Genomic DNA, 15,559 nt, shown 5'->3' with positions numbered 1-15,559 from the left:
TTAGTCTTATTATTAAGACAGCACTGTTTACAGCGCACATAAAAGGTAATAATTGAATAACTGAATAACCTTTAATCCCAGAATAGTTCTCATGCATCCCTAAAATGAAAAAAATAAAAAATAAAAATAGGAAAGAATTCCTCCACTTGTAGAATTTACTGACATTATTGGTTATATTTAAGTTTTGTTATTTATATTTATATGAACATAATGAATTATTATTATTATTATTATTATTATTATTATTATTATTATTATTATTATTATTATTCCTGTGAATCTTAAATTAGTAAGTGAATGCTTAGAATCATGAACTTAGAATCAGGAGGCACAGATGATAAAGGACAATAATTGTTTGTACCATTTTCCCACATTGTTTCCATTTTAATTGTAGGATTGACTATTTGTAAATTCTTCTTCAAATGCCACCTGTAGGACCATGATAATCCCAGTGGTCTCACTCTAAACAAGTGTAAAGCTCAAGAGAGTACAGCTATTTTCACCACTCCCATGTTTTAAGCCCCCTCCTCTTACTCACTTTCTTCTCCAGTCTCTCATTCTTTGCCCTTCTCTCTCTTTCCTTCTATTTTCCAAACCTACCTCCCTTTCTCCCTCTCACTCTCCCTCTCTTTCAGAGTTTGTGATAATTCCTCTCGATTGTTGATTAACCTGCATAGATTGATGGCTAACTAGATGAGGGTATGAAGTACAGGACATCTAGCTGTGTATGTCAATGCTATTAGACTGTTCAGAGGTTAACATCAGTCAGTGAATCCCCTTATTTGGACATTTGGGCCAAAGCGAGTGCTTGTGGTCTTACAAACATTTAAATTATCGTCTTTGGGAAAACCTGCTGTTTTTATAATCTCTGTCTTGTATCTACATGTCCTGCATTTATATGCACATTCTGTAGACAGATTTTGATGAATGAGTGTGAGTGTATGCTTTACACAGCTGGAAACTCTGAGATACCCAGTTGCAGCTGCTTTCTCTTTTGGGAGGGATAAGGAAGTAAGTGTGGATATCTGTGGAGTGTGTGACTATATAACAGAGGGAGTCTTTGAGTTGAGGTGAGTAAAAGTTTCTGCTCACCATGGACCGGTTTGATCTGGAGACAAATCAGAAACGCTACTGCATTCAAGGGAAGCATGTTGCTCTCATATGCTTGGCTATAATAGTAACAGGCATCGCAGTGGGTCTTGGGGTGGGCCTGAGCCAGAAGACCTCCTCCACTGTTGATGAGACCAAGCCAACACCAACAACACCCACAACCACAAGCAGCCCGGTGACGGACAGGGGCCCCTGCAAACCCTCCAACAATACCAGCGGTGGCTGGACCAATTTTCGGCTGCCTGACTACATCAAACCAATACACTACGACCTGCACCTGGACCCCAACCTAGATACAGATGTTTATACTGGCAGCGTGGACATTCATCTGCATCTGACTAAGGCCAGTATGCATCTATGGCTACACATTCGAGAGACATTTGTATCAAACATGCCCACTCTGCAGCTCAAGGGCCCAACTGGTACCACCTCCATTGGGCTGAAGGGGTGCTTTGAGTACACTGCACAGGAGTATGTAGTCATGGAGGCCACAGAGGAGCTTAGAGCCACTGGCACAGATGAGTACTACATCCTCACTCTGCAGTTCCAGGGCTGGCTGAATGGCTCTCTCGTCGGCTTCTACAAGACAACCTACGTTGAGGAAGGAGAAATCAAGTCAGTGCTCTTTCTTTTTCATCTCTGCTGTGGGAATGTAGGATGACACTGTATTAAAATGCATTGCTTCCACCAAACAATTATGTCGACACAGCTGGTATTTCATGGTGTGAGGGGAAATCTAATAGTGCAAAAATGTCATCACTGTGCTTTATCTCATTGATTCAATGAAAAATAATCTCTAGTCATCATCCTCCCTTACAGTTTGTACCAGAATTGGATATATCTTAAATTCTTTCTCCTAAAATTGTTTTCATCATATAGTCTTATCTAACAGTATATCTGACTTTTTTTTCTGGAGTGGAAACAGACGTCTGCGCAGCTGCTTAGGGACAGCTTTCACATTCCTTACAAGACCATTAGTGTGTAAGAGCAAAGATCAGAGCACAGATCACAGAAAAGGCCAAACATGAAAGACAGCAGAATGGGTTATAGCTTCCAGGGGGAGCACTGCAGACAGTAAAGGATCCCAGTGGATTGTTCCACAATAGTGTGCTTGGTCATATAGTGGAAATGGCCAAGGTGAAGTTTTATTTCACCACAAGTAGCATTAAGCATGTGTGAAGTATGCAAAATCTAAAGAGAATGTGAAGGCAAATGATTATAAAGTGTTTCTTGGGGCTGGACTGTAGCCTTATGCAACAGTAGCTCTTTATTATCCTATTTGAGAATTGGTGGGAAATTTCACAAATTTCACAGCACAGGCAAATGTAGTAACCAGAGCAGAAATCCACATATTTACACTGCACCAATCTTGTATTAATTGTGGGGTGTAAAATTATAATAATCAATAATTTGCATACAAAACTGTCATATGGAGTGCCATTTTGCTGCATAAAGTGTTAAGGCATAAAACAGGGATTGTTAATAGAATGCCCTTAGCCAATTTATATTATACTGAATTACACTTACCTATTGTTGCATTGTTTCCCAACTTGGTTGGGTCAGCAGATTTAAAACTTGGTAGTAGTGCATGAATTGTGAAACTACTATATAGCACTACACAACACTATACCCTTGAGTATTATTTTGTGTCTAATACACAGAATCTGTCTAAAATCACCAAAATGAATGCTGCACTTTAGAACCAAATGAATCAAATCTTGATTCATCTTCATTAAGACTTTAATATGAAAGTGACGTTGTGATGGAGTGTTCTCCACTTGAACTGTAGAAGAAAATGTCAACAAAGTGTTGGGTTTTACAAGTCCCTGTTGCTCTCTTACAGAAAAATTGCAGCCACAGACCACGAACCCACCGATGCTCGTAAATCTTTCCCCTGTTTTGATGAGCCTAACAAAAAAGCCACATTCAAAATCTCCATCACCCATGACCAAGCTTATGAAGCGTTGTCCAACATGCCAGTGGAGGTATGCTGCACATGCTCAAACACACACAATTTGTAGAAATGCAGATTTCTAGACTTTTTCTATACTGTGCTGTAAATGTGTGTGTATGTTTGTGTATGTTTGTGTATGTGTGTGTATGTATATCTTAGCCCATTCACTTTCCCTTACCTTCTACTATTCCAGAAGCCTGACTGACAAATTAACTGACCTTTACTTTTATATGTTTCTTTAACAGAATATAGAGACGCTTCCTAACCAAAAGAAAAAAACGACTTTTAACACGTCAGTTAAGATGAGCACCTACTTGGTGTGTTTTGCAGTGCACCGGTTCATTTATGTGGAACGGATTTCTAAAAGCAACATTACTGTAAGTACACTCTTCTCCAATCATCAGTGTTTTCACTGTTTATGTTTCTATCAAAGACAAGAGTGGCACTTTTACAAAGGTCCTGTTTAGTCTCTTCTCTTACCCTTCAGCTTAGGATCTACGCCCAGCCTTCACAGATCCACACTGCTGTATATGCTGCAGATGTCACTAAGACCATCTTTGACTACTTTGAAGAATACTTTGATATGGAATACTCCATTCAAAAGCTGGGTAAATATGTTTAATAGATTTACACACAGATTTATTATACAGTATATACAGTATACTTAGCATGTTTCCTTCAGTTTAACTACATATGACTCACTTTCATTTGTGTACATCATATTAAGTATATTGAACAATTTTTTATAATGTTTTTAAAAAGTCCTCTCTATGACATGCAATGACTGCTACAAAAGAAACCAGTGCAGTTTTTTTTTATTACAGACAAGATAGCAATTCCAGACTTTGGGACAGGAGCAATGGAGAACTGGGGCTTGATCACCTACAGAGAGAGCAACCTGCTGTATGATGAGAAGGAATCTTCCTCTTATAATAAGCAGCGTGTGGCCAGTGTCATCGCTCATGAACTTGTGCACCAGGTTAATGACTCAAGTATTCTATAACAACCTTTAAAATAATGCTTTAGAAGGCAGTGTTGAATGCTTGTCACAGTTTTATAGTCATTTCTAAATATGGCTCAGAATAGTATTCATAAGAGCCAAGGACTTTTCATACTCCTCTGACACTGTACTTTGTAACTAGCATTTTGCTATCTGAATCAATTGTCAGAATTTGCTATATGCCAAAGGAATGATTACAATCCTGTTATTGTCATATCATGTATTTCATTTACAGTAATAAGCAAAGCAGAGATTACCCACATAAAGATAACTAACACAGTTACTTATCAAACCATCTTATGATAAAAGTCACATTTTCTCCTTTGATGAGCACATCCACCTCTGATTATGACCTTTGTATCACACCAGAACACTGATAAGCATATTTTATCTACAGGTTCAAGGTTGTTGGACACAATCCACATCCATAAAACAATCTTATTTTCAGACATTTCTGGCATTTATGCACTTGGATGAAACCCAAGTCATTTCCAACATACAAAGCCTCAGATTTTATCTCTTTCATCAATGTTTCCAGCCCCTTTAATGGCAAAATCAAACGGGGTATCTGATACGCTGTGTTGTTTTTTGATAAATGTTATTGCTCAAGATTACTATATGATTGCTTGTACTGTACCTGCAGTGGTTTGGCAATATTGTCACGATGGACTGGTGGGATGACTTGTGGCTGAATGAGGGATTTGCCAGCTTTTTTGAGTATGTTGGCGTGGAGCAGGCTGAGCCCAGTTGGGGAATGGTGAGTCAGAACATTAACAATACGCACAACTAAACTTTATTGTTAAACATAACTTTACTAAGTTTTGGTAAATATTGATTAAAACCACAAGACAGATTTGCTAAGCTGTTAACCCCAGAGTCACAGAGGCAAGAGCACCAGCACCATAATGTAAACAAGTGTCATAGATATCTGATATAAGTATTTGATAAACCTGTTAAAAATTGCTTTGAAAATGTTTTTCTCTGACCAGCGTGACATCATGCTCATTGATGATGTATTTCCTGTGTTGGTTGATGACGCACTCCTCACTTCTCACCCTATCATTGTTGACGTGTCCACCCCTTCAGAAATCACTTCTGTGTTTGATGCCATCTCATACAGCAAGGTGTGCTTACATCATGTCCTCACAGCAGTTATTGGTTAAAGCCATTTCATGGCTTTGTGGGCTTTTTTTGTTATTATATTGAATACATGAGTAAAAAAATTCAAAATGTCCCCATGTTAACCTGGTACCTCTAATTTTTAGGGAGCGTCTATTTTAAGAATGTTGGAGGGCTGGATGGGTCGAGACAAATTTAGAGATGGCTGTCGGGTAAGTTTTAAAAATGTTTAGATTTATTTAGTCATTTCTATTATGTCTATCTGTGTATCATCAATGTATCAACCATCCAACACTGACCCTATTACTTTCAACAGAAATATTTGAAAGACTTCCCTTTTCAGAATGCCAAGACATCAGATTTTTGGAAAGCCCAGTCTGAGGTAGTCACTTTATTGAAGGGAATTTAAAAACAAAATATTGTTTTTTTTGGAGCAAATTCTACATTTTTACAATAAACACCAGTGTCTTTCTAATAGCATGAATATGGATCATATTAGGTAAGTGGGTTGCCAGTAGCAGAAATCATGGATACGTGGACCAAACAGATGGGATACCCAGTGCTGAGTCTTAATGATATAAATACAGACGCTAAACTCACCCAAAAGAGGTTCCTCCTGGATCCTAATGCAGACCCAACTCAGCCCAGCTCTCCCATGGGGTGAGTCTGTTTAAATCATTATGTCTTTCATTATCTCTGGTCCTCTACATTTACCAAATAAGGCATACATTACTTTGTCAAAATCTCCTCAATCTACATTATTTGAGTGCTACCCCATGCCTTCAGTTCAGAGCAATGTCTCTCCTTCGAGATTATTCATGATGAATCCCTCTCACAGTTACAAATGGACTATTCCTGTGCAGTGGAATTCACTCAACACCAGTAATGGTGGCATCATTCTGTTTGATAAAGGGCTAACAGGTACTAGTATGGAATCATGCTTCCTGGATCAAATTAATTTAATTAATATCATTATCTAAATTCCTAAATCTCTTAACTGGAGATTAAGCACCTTTTAGAAAAATAGCTCTGATGTAATTTTTATTCCAGAGGTAATTATTAATAACTACTCCCTTGCTACTGATGGACTCATCAAAGTTAACAGCGACCACATGGGATTTTACCGTGTCAATCATCCTGATGACATATGGGCTGACATCAGTCAGCAGCTGCTAACAGACCACCTGGTACTACTTCCTGTGTTTATACCTCATTTAATGCTTATTGCTGTGATAATGTGCATCCATAAATGTTTCTAAATTGCCTTTGCTTGTTTTTTATGGCTTTATTGCAGGTCTTGAGTGCAGCAGACAGAAGTGGTTATATTGATGATGTATTTGCTTTAGCAAGGTATATTTATTAATCAAAAACAGGGCCAGTGGTGGGTGGTGGTGATACTACATTTACATTTACATTTATTCACTTAGCAGACGCTTTTATCCAAAGTGACTTACAAATGAGAAAGATGCAAACAAACTAGATACTAGTTGGGAGGGCTAAAATCTTATACCTATCAATAGCTTGACAATTACACTATTAGAGTTAATCAATACATTGATACTACTACTACTACTACTACTACTACTAATAATAATAATAATAATAATAATAATAATCTGTAAGTTGTTCTGGATAAGGGCATATGTTAAATGCTGTAAATGTGCATAATATTGTCACACCCACATCCACACACACACACTTAAAGAAGATAGGGAGCTGATTATACCTGATATGCCATTGATACTAGCCTTACTAATCATGTCTAAATGATTGTCTACATGTCTATAATGAAAATCTCTACAAATTTGACCCATCCTTCCATATTTCTATAGATTGTATACTTGATTTTATTGTTTTTGCATACTTGAATGTTTAAATGCATAGTTTTAAATTTCTTTTAACAATGTATTTCCACAGGGCAGACATAGTTAATTATAAAAACACTTTTGACTTACTCAAGTACCTGGCCAATGAGACAGAGTATATTGTATGGGACCGGGTTTCCGCATCAATAGCCTATGTGAGGGAAATGTTGGCAAGTGACTCTACACTCTATTCCCAATTTCAGGTGAGCCTCTTGGGCTGAGACCACAATGCCTTTTTGTTAAAGTGAAAATATATACAGTCCCCTCAGAAGGTATTGGAATGGCAAGGTCAGTTGTTTTGTTTTTGCTATACACTGAAGACATTTGGGTTTGAGATCAGAAGATGAATATGATATGATAGATCAGAAATTCAGCTTTTATTTCCTGATATTTACATCTAGATTTGTTAAACAACTTAAAACATGGAACCTTTGGAGGCAGAGCAAAGGTTAGGTGAGCAAAAGTATTGTAACAGATAGTGTTAAAGTAAGGGAAAGTAACCTAACAATATTACTTAATATTTGCATATTCCTTGCTAGCAATGAAGCTGGCAACATCACCAAACTATTGCCATTTCCAGACTTGTACCACAGCTTCTTCCAGTTGTTGTTTGTTTTGGAGGTTTCCTGTCGGTCTCCTCTGGTGAAATGCATGGTCAACTGGGTTAAGGTTTGGTGGTGAATGACTTGGCCAGTCTAAAACCTTCCACTTTTTCACCCTGATTGTCCTTTTGTTGTGTTGGCATTGTGTTTATTGTCTGCATGATGAAGTTCCTCCCAATTAGATTGGATGTATTTCTCTGCAAATTGGCAGACTATATAGCCTCTATATTTCTGCTTTCAAAGACTTCTCTGAATGGTGGGTTGTGATACCTTCACCCCTGCCCTGTGGAGATTATTCGTGATGTCACTGACTGTTGTTTTTGTATTTTTCTTCACAGCACTTACAATGTTTCTGGTCTTCATGTTGGTTTATCATTTTTAGTAACAAATGCGGTCTTCACAGGTGAAACTCATAACTCAAAACCAAGAGTACACATTCAAAGCTATCAATTGTTTAAAATCAATGTAACAGTGCACACCTGGGTAACAAGAAACACCTGTCAGTCACTTGTTCCAGTATTTTTGATTACTTGAAAAATGGGTGGGTTCAAACAAAAGGTGCCATGTTCTAAAGTTATTTAACGCATTTAAATGTAAATATCAGGAAATGAAAGTGGAAATTCTGATCTATCATCTTTTTATTATTATTAGCTCAAACTCAAATGTCTTTTGTTATAAATAATGGGCCTTGCCATTCCAATACTTTTGGTGGGGACTGAACATTCATGATTCTTAAGAACATTACCACAGTGTAAGTATTGTTCTAATTAAATTTTTCACTTATCCATGGTCAGAAACTTTTTCGTCACCATGTACAGAAGATCTCTAGAGAGCTGGGCTGGGATGATGTGGGCAACCAAACTGAACGGTGTGTGTTACTTGGCAGGCCCAAAAAAAGGAAACGAAACTCAACAGACAGATATGTACAAATATTCTATGCGTACGAACTCTACCTGTATAGCAAATATATTCTGATTGTAGTTTATTTGTCTTGCGTAGGCTTTTGAGGGAGACGGTTCTCAGCATTGCCTGCCAGATGGGTGATACAGAGGTTCTCTCTGAGGCTTCTGTCATTTTTGAAAAGTGGATTAATGGAACTATCAGGTACAGTCAATGATGATGCAAAAATATAATCAACTCTACAAGTTGCTAAATAAGTAATGTGGACAGGATTTTCTTATCACTGTGAGTGCAGCAGTGTACCGGTGAATCTCAGGCTACTCGTGTACCGATACGGGATGAAGAATTCAGGAACAAAGGCAAATTGGGAGATTATGTTTGAGAGGTACCTCAGTGCCACACTCGCTCAAGAAAAAGACAAGCTGCTCTATGGCCTGGCTTCTATAGAAAATGTTTCACTCCTCAACAGGTAAAACATTCAATTTCATAAGGGGGCATTATGAAGAGTTACAAAAAATAAAATTACTGCGGGCAACATTCTATTAAGTTCTATGAACGTTCTAGTAATAATTATAAAAAATTATTTTCACTGACGTTGCATTTCTAATCTATGACTTCCTGTAAAGGAAACTGTAGCCTTGACAAATGATCTACAGAGACCTACAATTTTTTTATGACAGGCTGCTTGAGGCATCTAAGAATGAGACCATTGTGAGGAGTCAAGACTTGTTCACCCTGGTGCGATATGTGTCCCTAAGCAAGTATGGTGAGAGCATGGCTTGGGACTGGGTAACTCTTAACTGGGATTACCTAGTGAAAAGGTGAGTGTATCCGAAGAAGACAGTCAGAAAGGTTTGATTTTAAATCAAAATAACAGCTAATAAGTTGTTGACACACCTTGTAAATCATATGTGTTCTGTTACATTAAACAAAAGTAGATATATTTTCTGTCATGTTATCAGCTGGCCTTTATCTGTGTCTTGCTATCTGATTTAGATACACAATTACAGACAGGAACCTGGGACGTCTGCTTAACAGAATCAGTACGTCATACAACACAGAGCTGCAGCTGTGGAAGGTAACACATACACATTATATGTGTATAGTCACAATCACAATCAGGTGGATATGAGAAACAATACATTGTTTTAAAGTACACAAGTTATTGTCTAAATTTACTTTGTAACATAAATTGAGTAGTATGTAGAAAAATAAAAGTGAGTGACTTGTGACTGTCTCTTTTTTTTTGTACACCTTAGCTTTGCTAAATCTGCAGATGTCCTGGTGATTTCTACTAATAAATGCACCCACTATTTATTTATTTATTCATTCATTCTGTTTTCAGATGGAACACTTTTTTGCTCTACACCCAAATGCTGGAGCAGGAGAGACACCCAGAAAGCAGGCTTTGGAGAGAGTAAAGAGCAATATTGAGTGGGTGAAGCGCAACCGAGACGAGATCCAGTCCTGGCTGGACCAGAATGTGTCTTAAAAATATCACACACTTAAGTACACACTTAATCAAAACAATCCCCCATCCTCCTTAGAATTTTCTTTTTTTCCATAGAAACTACCCTTAAAATGGGAAGACTGAGAAAAACTGAAAAAACTGAACTCACAACCCCATAGACATAATTAATCAGTGCATAAGAGAACAGAAGGCTCTAATGATAAAAATACAGCTGTGTTTTGTTCTAGATTCAATATTAATCACTCCGACCTGAACACTTGTTTTAGAAAAATTGACTGTACATATGTTGCTTTGTATTTAAGTGCACAGGTTGGTGTTATATGATTATATGTTATTATTACAACTGTCATCATCATTCTATTAATGCAATCATTATATATATATATATATATATATATATATATATATATATATATATATATACACACACATACACACATACATATACACACACGCGCGCACACACACACACACACACACACACACACACACACACACAAATATATATATATATATATATATATATATATATATATATATATATATATATATATATATATATATAAACAGGGGTTAATGGGGTCATGCATCTGATCACAACCTACAAATAATTTTATTTCTTTTGTGTCAAGACATTTCTATAGTGATAAGGCAAAATTAATTTCCACCCTGAAACTCAGTTTTTTTTTTTACAATGGCAATGTTTAACTTACAGTACGTCTAGTAGCAAACAATTTACATCAGATCCTATGGTGCTATAACGATGCAAGGAAATATCAGCAGCCAGCGCTGAGTAGAGGACATGATGGGTTCTGTAAATATTATCGTAGGTCACTGGTTAAGAGGCAATTGTGAGATCGTCATAGGAACTTGGTTGTTGATGGTGACATGTCGTCGGGTCTGGCATCGCAACATACCCATGATGGCTCTTCTGAACCTTAAGCAAACAAAATGTAAATGTTGGCATGACCTGATCACAATCATTTCTTTTGCAAGAATTCATGTTCCAAACCATATGAGCAAATTAGAATGACATTACTTCCTGTTGGCGATAACATAGATGCAGGGATTGTAGAATGTGGAGGACTTTGCAAAGAGTGGGGCGATGATGGCCATTGGTGCAGGAATCTTTCTAGGATCACTAAATGATGCCCAAAGACACACAATAGAGTATGGAGACCAGGCCACCAAGAACATCACAATCATCACGATAGACATCTGTAAAACACAGTTAAATATCAAGCTAACACCAACAACAGAATGAACACACATTAATTACATTGTAATATGAAAAATACTTGCCTTAGTCACATCTATCTGGTCTGACCAATCAATGTTAATTCTGTCCAGGCAGTTGCTTGCTTTGTACCTCTTCATGGTGACCGAAACATTGTAATAGCAATAGAACATGACAGACAGTGGTATGATAAAGTTAACAAAAATCACAGCCATTGTATAGGAGATAAAGGACCTGAGGGGACATAGGAAAAAAAAATGTATTAACACAAACACAAAATTGTTGAGGTCCTATGTAAAATGGATTTAAATTATATTAAATGAGCACATTGTACAACCCCTGGCAAAAATTATGGCATCACCACACTTAGAGGATGCTCACTCTGCTTTTTTTTTACTTCGTAGCAAATAAACAAATCACAGATATGACACAAAACTATTTTTGTTTAATAGATGAACATTCAGGCTTCATGAAACATACCTCAAACATATAAAAATAAATTGTTTTATTTAATGACATAAAAAAATTCCAGATCAAATAGAGGAAAAAAACAGGGAATCATTCAGTGTTGAGGAAAAAATTATGGAATGATCAACAAATCATAATTAGTACATTGTTGCTCCTCTTTGGGCTTTTATGACGGCTTAATTTTTGAGTCATGGACTTCACTAATTAAAAACAATATTCTCCATCAAGCTGCTTCCAACTTTCTTGTATAGCAGTTGATAGATCAGCTTTGCAGGATGGAGCCTTGTCATGGACCAATTTTTAAATTTCCACCATAAATTTTCAATCGAATTGAGATCTGGTCTGTTTGCTGGCCATGTCATTGAGTTGATAAGCCTTTACTGAAGAAAAGCTTTTTGGCTCTGTGGCAAAATGCATTATCATCCTGACAAATGACTTCATCATCAACAAACCTAATTTCATTCAATGGAATGAGAAAAGTGTCCAAAACTTCAACGGAAGTTGACTGGAAATTGACAGGATTGTTTTATTCAGTCAGTCATCTTTATATGTTTCATTAGAACGGCACCAGACAAAAGTTCCAGCATCACCTCCTTGACCAATGCAGATTTGTGATTTATCACTGAATATCACTTTCATCCAATCATCCACACTCCATGATTGCTTCTCTTTAGCCCACTGTAACCTTGTTGCCTTCTGTTTAGGTGTTATTGTTGGCTTTTCAATACGTAAATCCCGTTTCATTCAGCCGATTTCTTACAGTTTTGTCACAAACATTGACTTGTGGTTCCGCCCGTTTGTTTTCCATTTGTTTTGTTGTGTATTTTCTATTTTCAAGGCATATTGCTTTGAGTTTTCTATCCTGATGCTTTACCATCTTCCTTGGTCTACTCGTATATTTTCCTTTTATAACCTTCCCATTTTGTTTATACCTGCACCAAATTTAGACACCGCTGACTGACCAATATCTTTTGCCACTCTCCGTGTTGGATTTCCTTCTTGAATGAGTTTGAATATTTTCCATTGTTTCATTTGACAACTCTCTTGTTCGGACCATGTTTCCTTTCAAAAAGTCTAAGGTTAAGGTCTGTCCACAGTAGACTAACAGTTAATTAACAGTAGACTAATTTGCATTTTTAAACTTGTGCTGGTATTTGTTTTGGAAGTTTTACAAGATGATTCCATAATTTTTTTCCTCTACTTGATCTGTAAAAAAAAAAAAAATGCCATTAATTAAAATAATTTCATTTAACTTGAGCTATTAAACAAACATTGTTTTTGTCATATCTGTGCTTTCTTTATTGGCTACGAAGTTAAAAAAATCTCTGACGAACATCCTTGAAGTGTGGTGATTCCATAACTTTTGCCAGGGGTTGTAGCACAATAGTTCATTATCATGTTTCCTAGGATTGTAATGAGACGTTACAGCAACGAAATAGAGTTGAGCAGAGAAAACATAAAGCTGACATTTTAAAACCACTGGTATATGTAAATGACTGGCTAAGTGACTGCCTATAAGGGAAGAGGTGAGTTGTGAGTTGATGCCTCTTTGTGGAGAACCCACGCATCATTGTTCCTCCAGTTGATGGTGCATGTGGCTCCAGTCGGATCAGGAGCATATCCAGCCCAACCCACGATTGGCATGACACACCAGAACACTGCATTGAGCCATGCAGCCATAATCAACAGTGTATATGAGTGTGCCGTCATCTTCTGGCCTACAAGCACACCAACATGCAAAAAGTTCAGTCAGGTCAGTGTAAAAAAAATCCATATAAACAATTCATAAAATTGATGTTGGAACACAAGTATGTTCATACCTATATGAGGTCTGCAGATGCTTATATATCTATCAATGGCTACCACAGTAAGCAGCCCAATGCTGGCCATCCCAAAGAATATATTCAAGGCAGCATAGACCTACAAGAGAGATATAAATAGATTATATAGGTAACACTCATGAATAGATTAGCTCAGTGAACAATGTATCTCTAAAAAAAAAAAAGGCACACTCTTATAGTGAGAGGTATAAAAATACACTCCAATAATGATTCAAATAAATTCATGAAACTGGCTTCATGATTCAATTCAATTCTATACAATTCAATTCTCAGAATACTTTGAACAAAATTTTAATTAAACATTATGACTGAAAAGTCTCTGTTTTTATTTCTGACTCATAAACAATGTAAAACAATGTGTATTTTTGTCTATATGAAAGTAAATAAATCAAAAAATGGCTATGAACAGAAGTTTAATATTGTAAACAAAATGTACTACAGGGTCACCATATCTTTAAAAATAAATCAATTTATAAATTCTTCCAGAAATTTGATTGCATAATTAAAGTCTCTGCCCAGGCGAAATGATAAACTGAAACATAATGACCTCCTGTAGCAGCACCTCGGATGTCATTTTAACCGGAAACAGAGCTCTAAAGTCAACTTAAATGCCCAGCTTCCGCAACCTCTGAGCTATCGGTCACTTCACAAGTACAGATGGTTCTCAGTAACTGCACAGACTCTCCACAAAAGAATGAAATCATGTCACCAGTGTCCTCTCTATAAATTTTAACTCTATGGGTTGCGCAGATTGGGATCTCTAAAGTTCAAAAAGTGTAATTGTGTTAGATGTATAATTAATAGAATGCTGATATCCAAGATGTGAATCGCACCTTTCCACAATCCAATCATCACATTGTTTTGCATTACAATGCAAATGACACAATGCATCCGTACACCCCTAATGATAATGTAGCATATTATGAGCATTCTTAGGCAGCAGGCCCCCCTATTAAAGAACAAGCTAATTTCTCAGATTAGCATCACATGCTATTCCATGTTCTGTACACACACACACCATCCAACACTGCACACAAACAAGGGTGGGAAATAATAATAAAAAGATAATAATTTGGGGTCTATAAATCTTCAATTGTATAATAACTATCAGTTCTTTGATTTCACCATATATGTCATCAGTAAATAAATATCGCAACAAACCTGGCAACCAGTGTACCCGAATTTCCAGCTGCCATGCAGATCAGAAGCAGCAGACATGGGGTAACCAATACCTGCTACTCCAACATCAGTGAAAGCCAGATTAATGATGATGGCATTAGTGGCATTACGCAGTTCTTTAAACTTTACAAACATAATCAGCACCACAAGGTTACTGGACAAACTGATCACACCTGCACATGGAAAAGAAAGAAAGAAAGAAAGAAAGAAAGAAAGAAAGAAAGAAAGAAATACAAGCACATTTTATAACATTATGAATTTAGTTTAATGGCTCACTGAGCACTCCTGCTGGTTAGGTTTGACCACTATACAGCTACACTATACAAGTTTGGGAACAAGACATCAGGTATTTATTATAAATATCTATTAAAACCCCTCAGCCACATAATATCCAAATCTATTATGAATTGATTGCTCTACATTCTGTATCCAGCAATAAGCTCTGTGCTATTTCTCTAACATAAGCACTACAAAATAGTATAGACATGTAACCATAGATCTATGTTATATTTTCAACACACTGTCACATCCATACAGACACACAGATACATGAATACTCTTTACATGCAACAATGAGGTATCCAGCAACAATGTTGTGTTCCAGTTGCGAGAAGGCACTTTGTCCACCAAAGCTGATGGCTTCATTTGAGGAATTCAGGATTTCAGGTTCCATGTCTCAAAAATACACTCACTCCCACACCAAAAGCACTAGTCAGACGTCGTTACTGCCCAGCCTAGTTCTCATAGATGAATGGAACGTCCTCCAGCATATCCAGCAAGCAGTGAGGAGCAAAAAAGAGAGGAGAGAGGGAA

The 15,559-nt window shown here is 36.9% G+C and overlaps 2 protein-coding genes across 2 annotated transcripts; one reads left to right on the top strand and one right to left on the bottom strand.

Annotated features, from left to right (window-relative positions):
• Positions 1 to 692: 692 nt before the first annotated feature.
• enpep (glutamyl aminopeptidase) lies at positions 693 to 10,370 on the top strand. The gene is made up of 20 exons (XM_017465049.3): positions 693 to 1,725; positions 2,954 to 3,095; positions 3,310 to 3,441; positions 3,552 to 3,672; positions 3,889 to 4,043; positions 4,708 to 4,821; positions 5,054 to 5,188; positions 5,330 to 5,395; positions 5,500 to 5,565; positions 5,683 to 5,843; positions 6,022 to 6,104; positions 6,234 to 6,370; positions 6,478 to 6,533; positions 7,101 to 7,251; positions 8,445 to 8,518; positions 8,650 to 8,754; positions 8,846 to 9,019; positions 9,231 to 9,371; positions 9,547 to 9,628; positions 9,896 to 10,370. The coding sequence occupies exons 1-20, from the start codon at positions 1,094 to 1,096 to the stop codon at positions 10,040 to 10,042; spliced, it is 2,874 nt and encodes a 957-aa protein (XP_017320538.2). The 5' UTR covers positions 693 to 1,093; the 3' UTR covers positions 10,043 to 10,370.
• Positions 10,371 to 10,562: 192 nt separating this feature from the next.
• Positions 10,563 to 15,559, bottom strand: rrh (retinal pigment epithelium-derived rhodopsin homolog). Its single transcript, XM_017465050.3, has 7 exons — positions 15,311 to 15,559; positions 14,729 to 14,919; positions 13,547 to 13,646; positions 13,291 to 13,444; positions 11,324 to 11,492; positions 11,061 to 11,239; positions 10,563 to 10,958 (listed from the first exon to the last, which is right to left on the bottom strand). The coding sequence occupies exons 1-7, from the start codon at positions 15,417 to 15,419 to the stop codon at positions 10,853 to 10,855; spliced, it is 1,008 nt and encodes a 335-aa protein (XP_017320539.1). The 5' UTR covers positions 15,420 to 15,559; the 3' UTR covers positions 10,563 to 10,852.

Source organism: Ictalurus punctatus, chromosome 3, assembly GCF_001660625.3.
Source record: "Ictalurus punctatus breed USDA103 chromosome 3, Coco_2.0, whole genome shotgun sequence".
Taxonomy (NCBI): Eukaryota; Metazoa; Chordata; class Actinopteri; order Siluriformes; family Ictaluridae; genus Ictalurus; species Ictalurus punctatus.
This window is presented reverse-complemented; position numbering and strand designations above follow the sequence as displayed.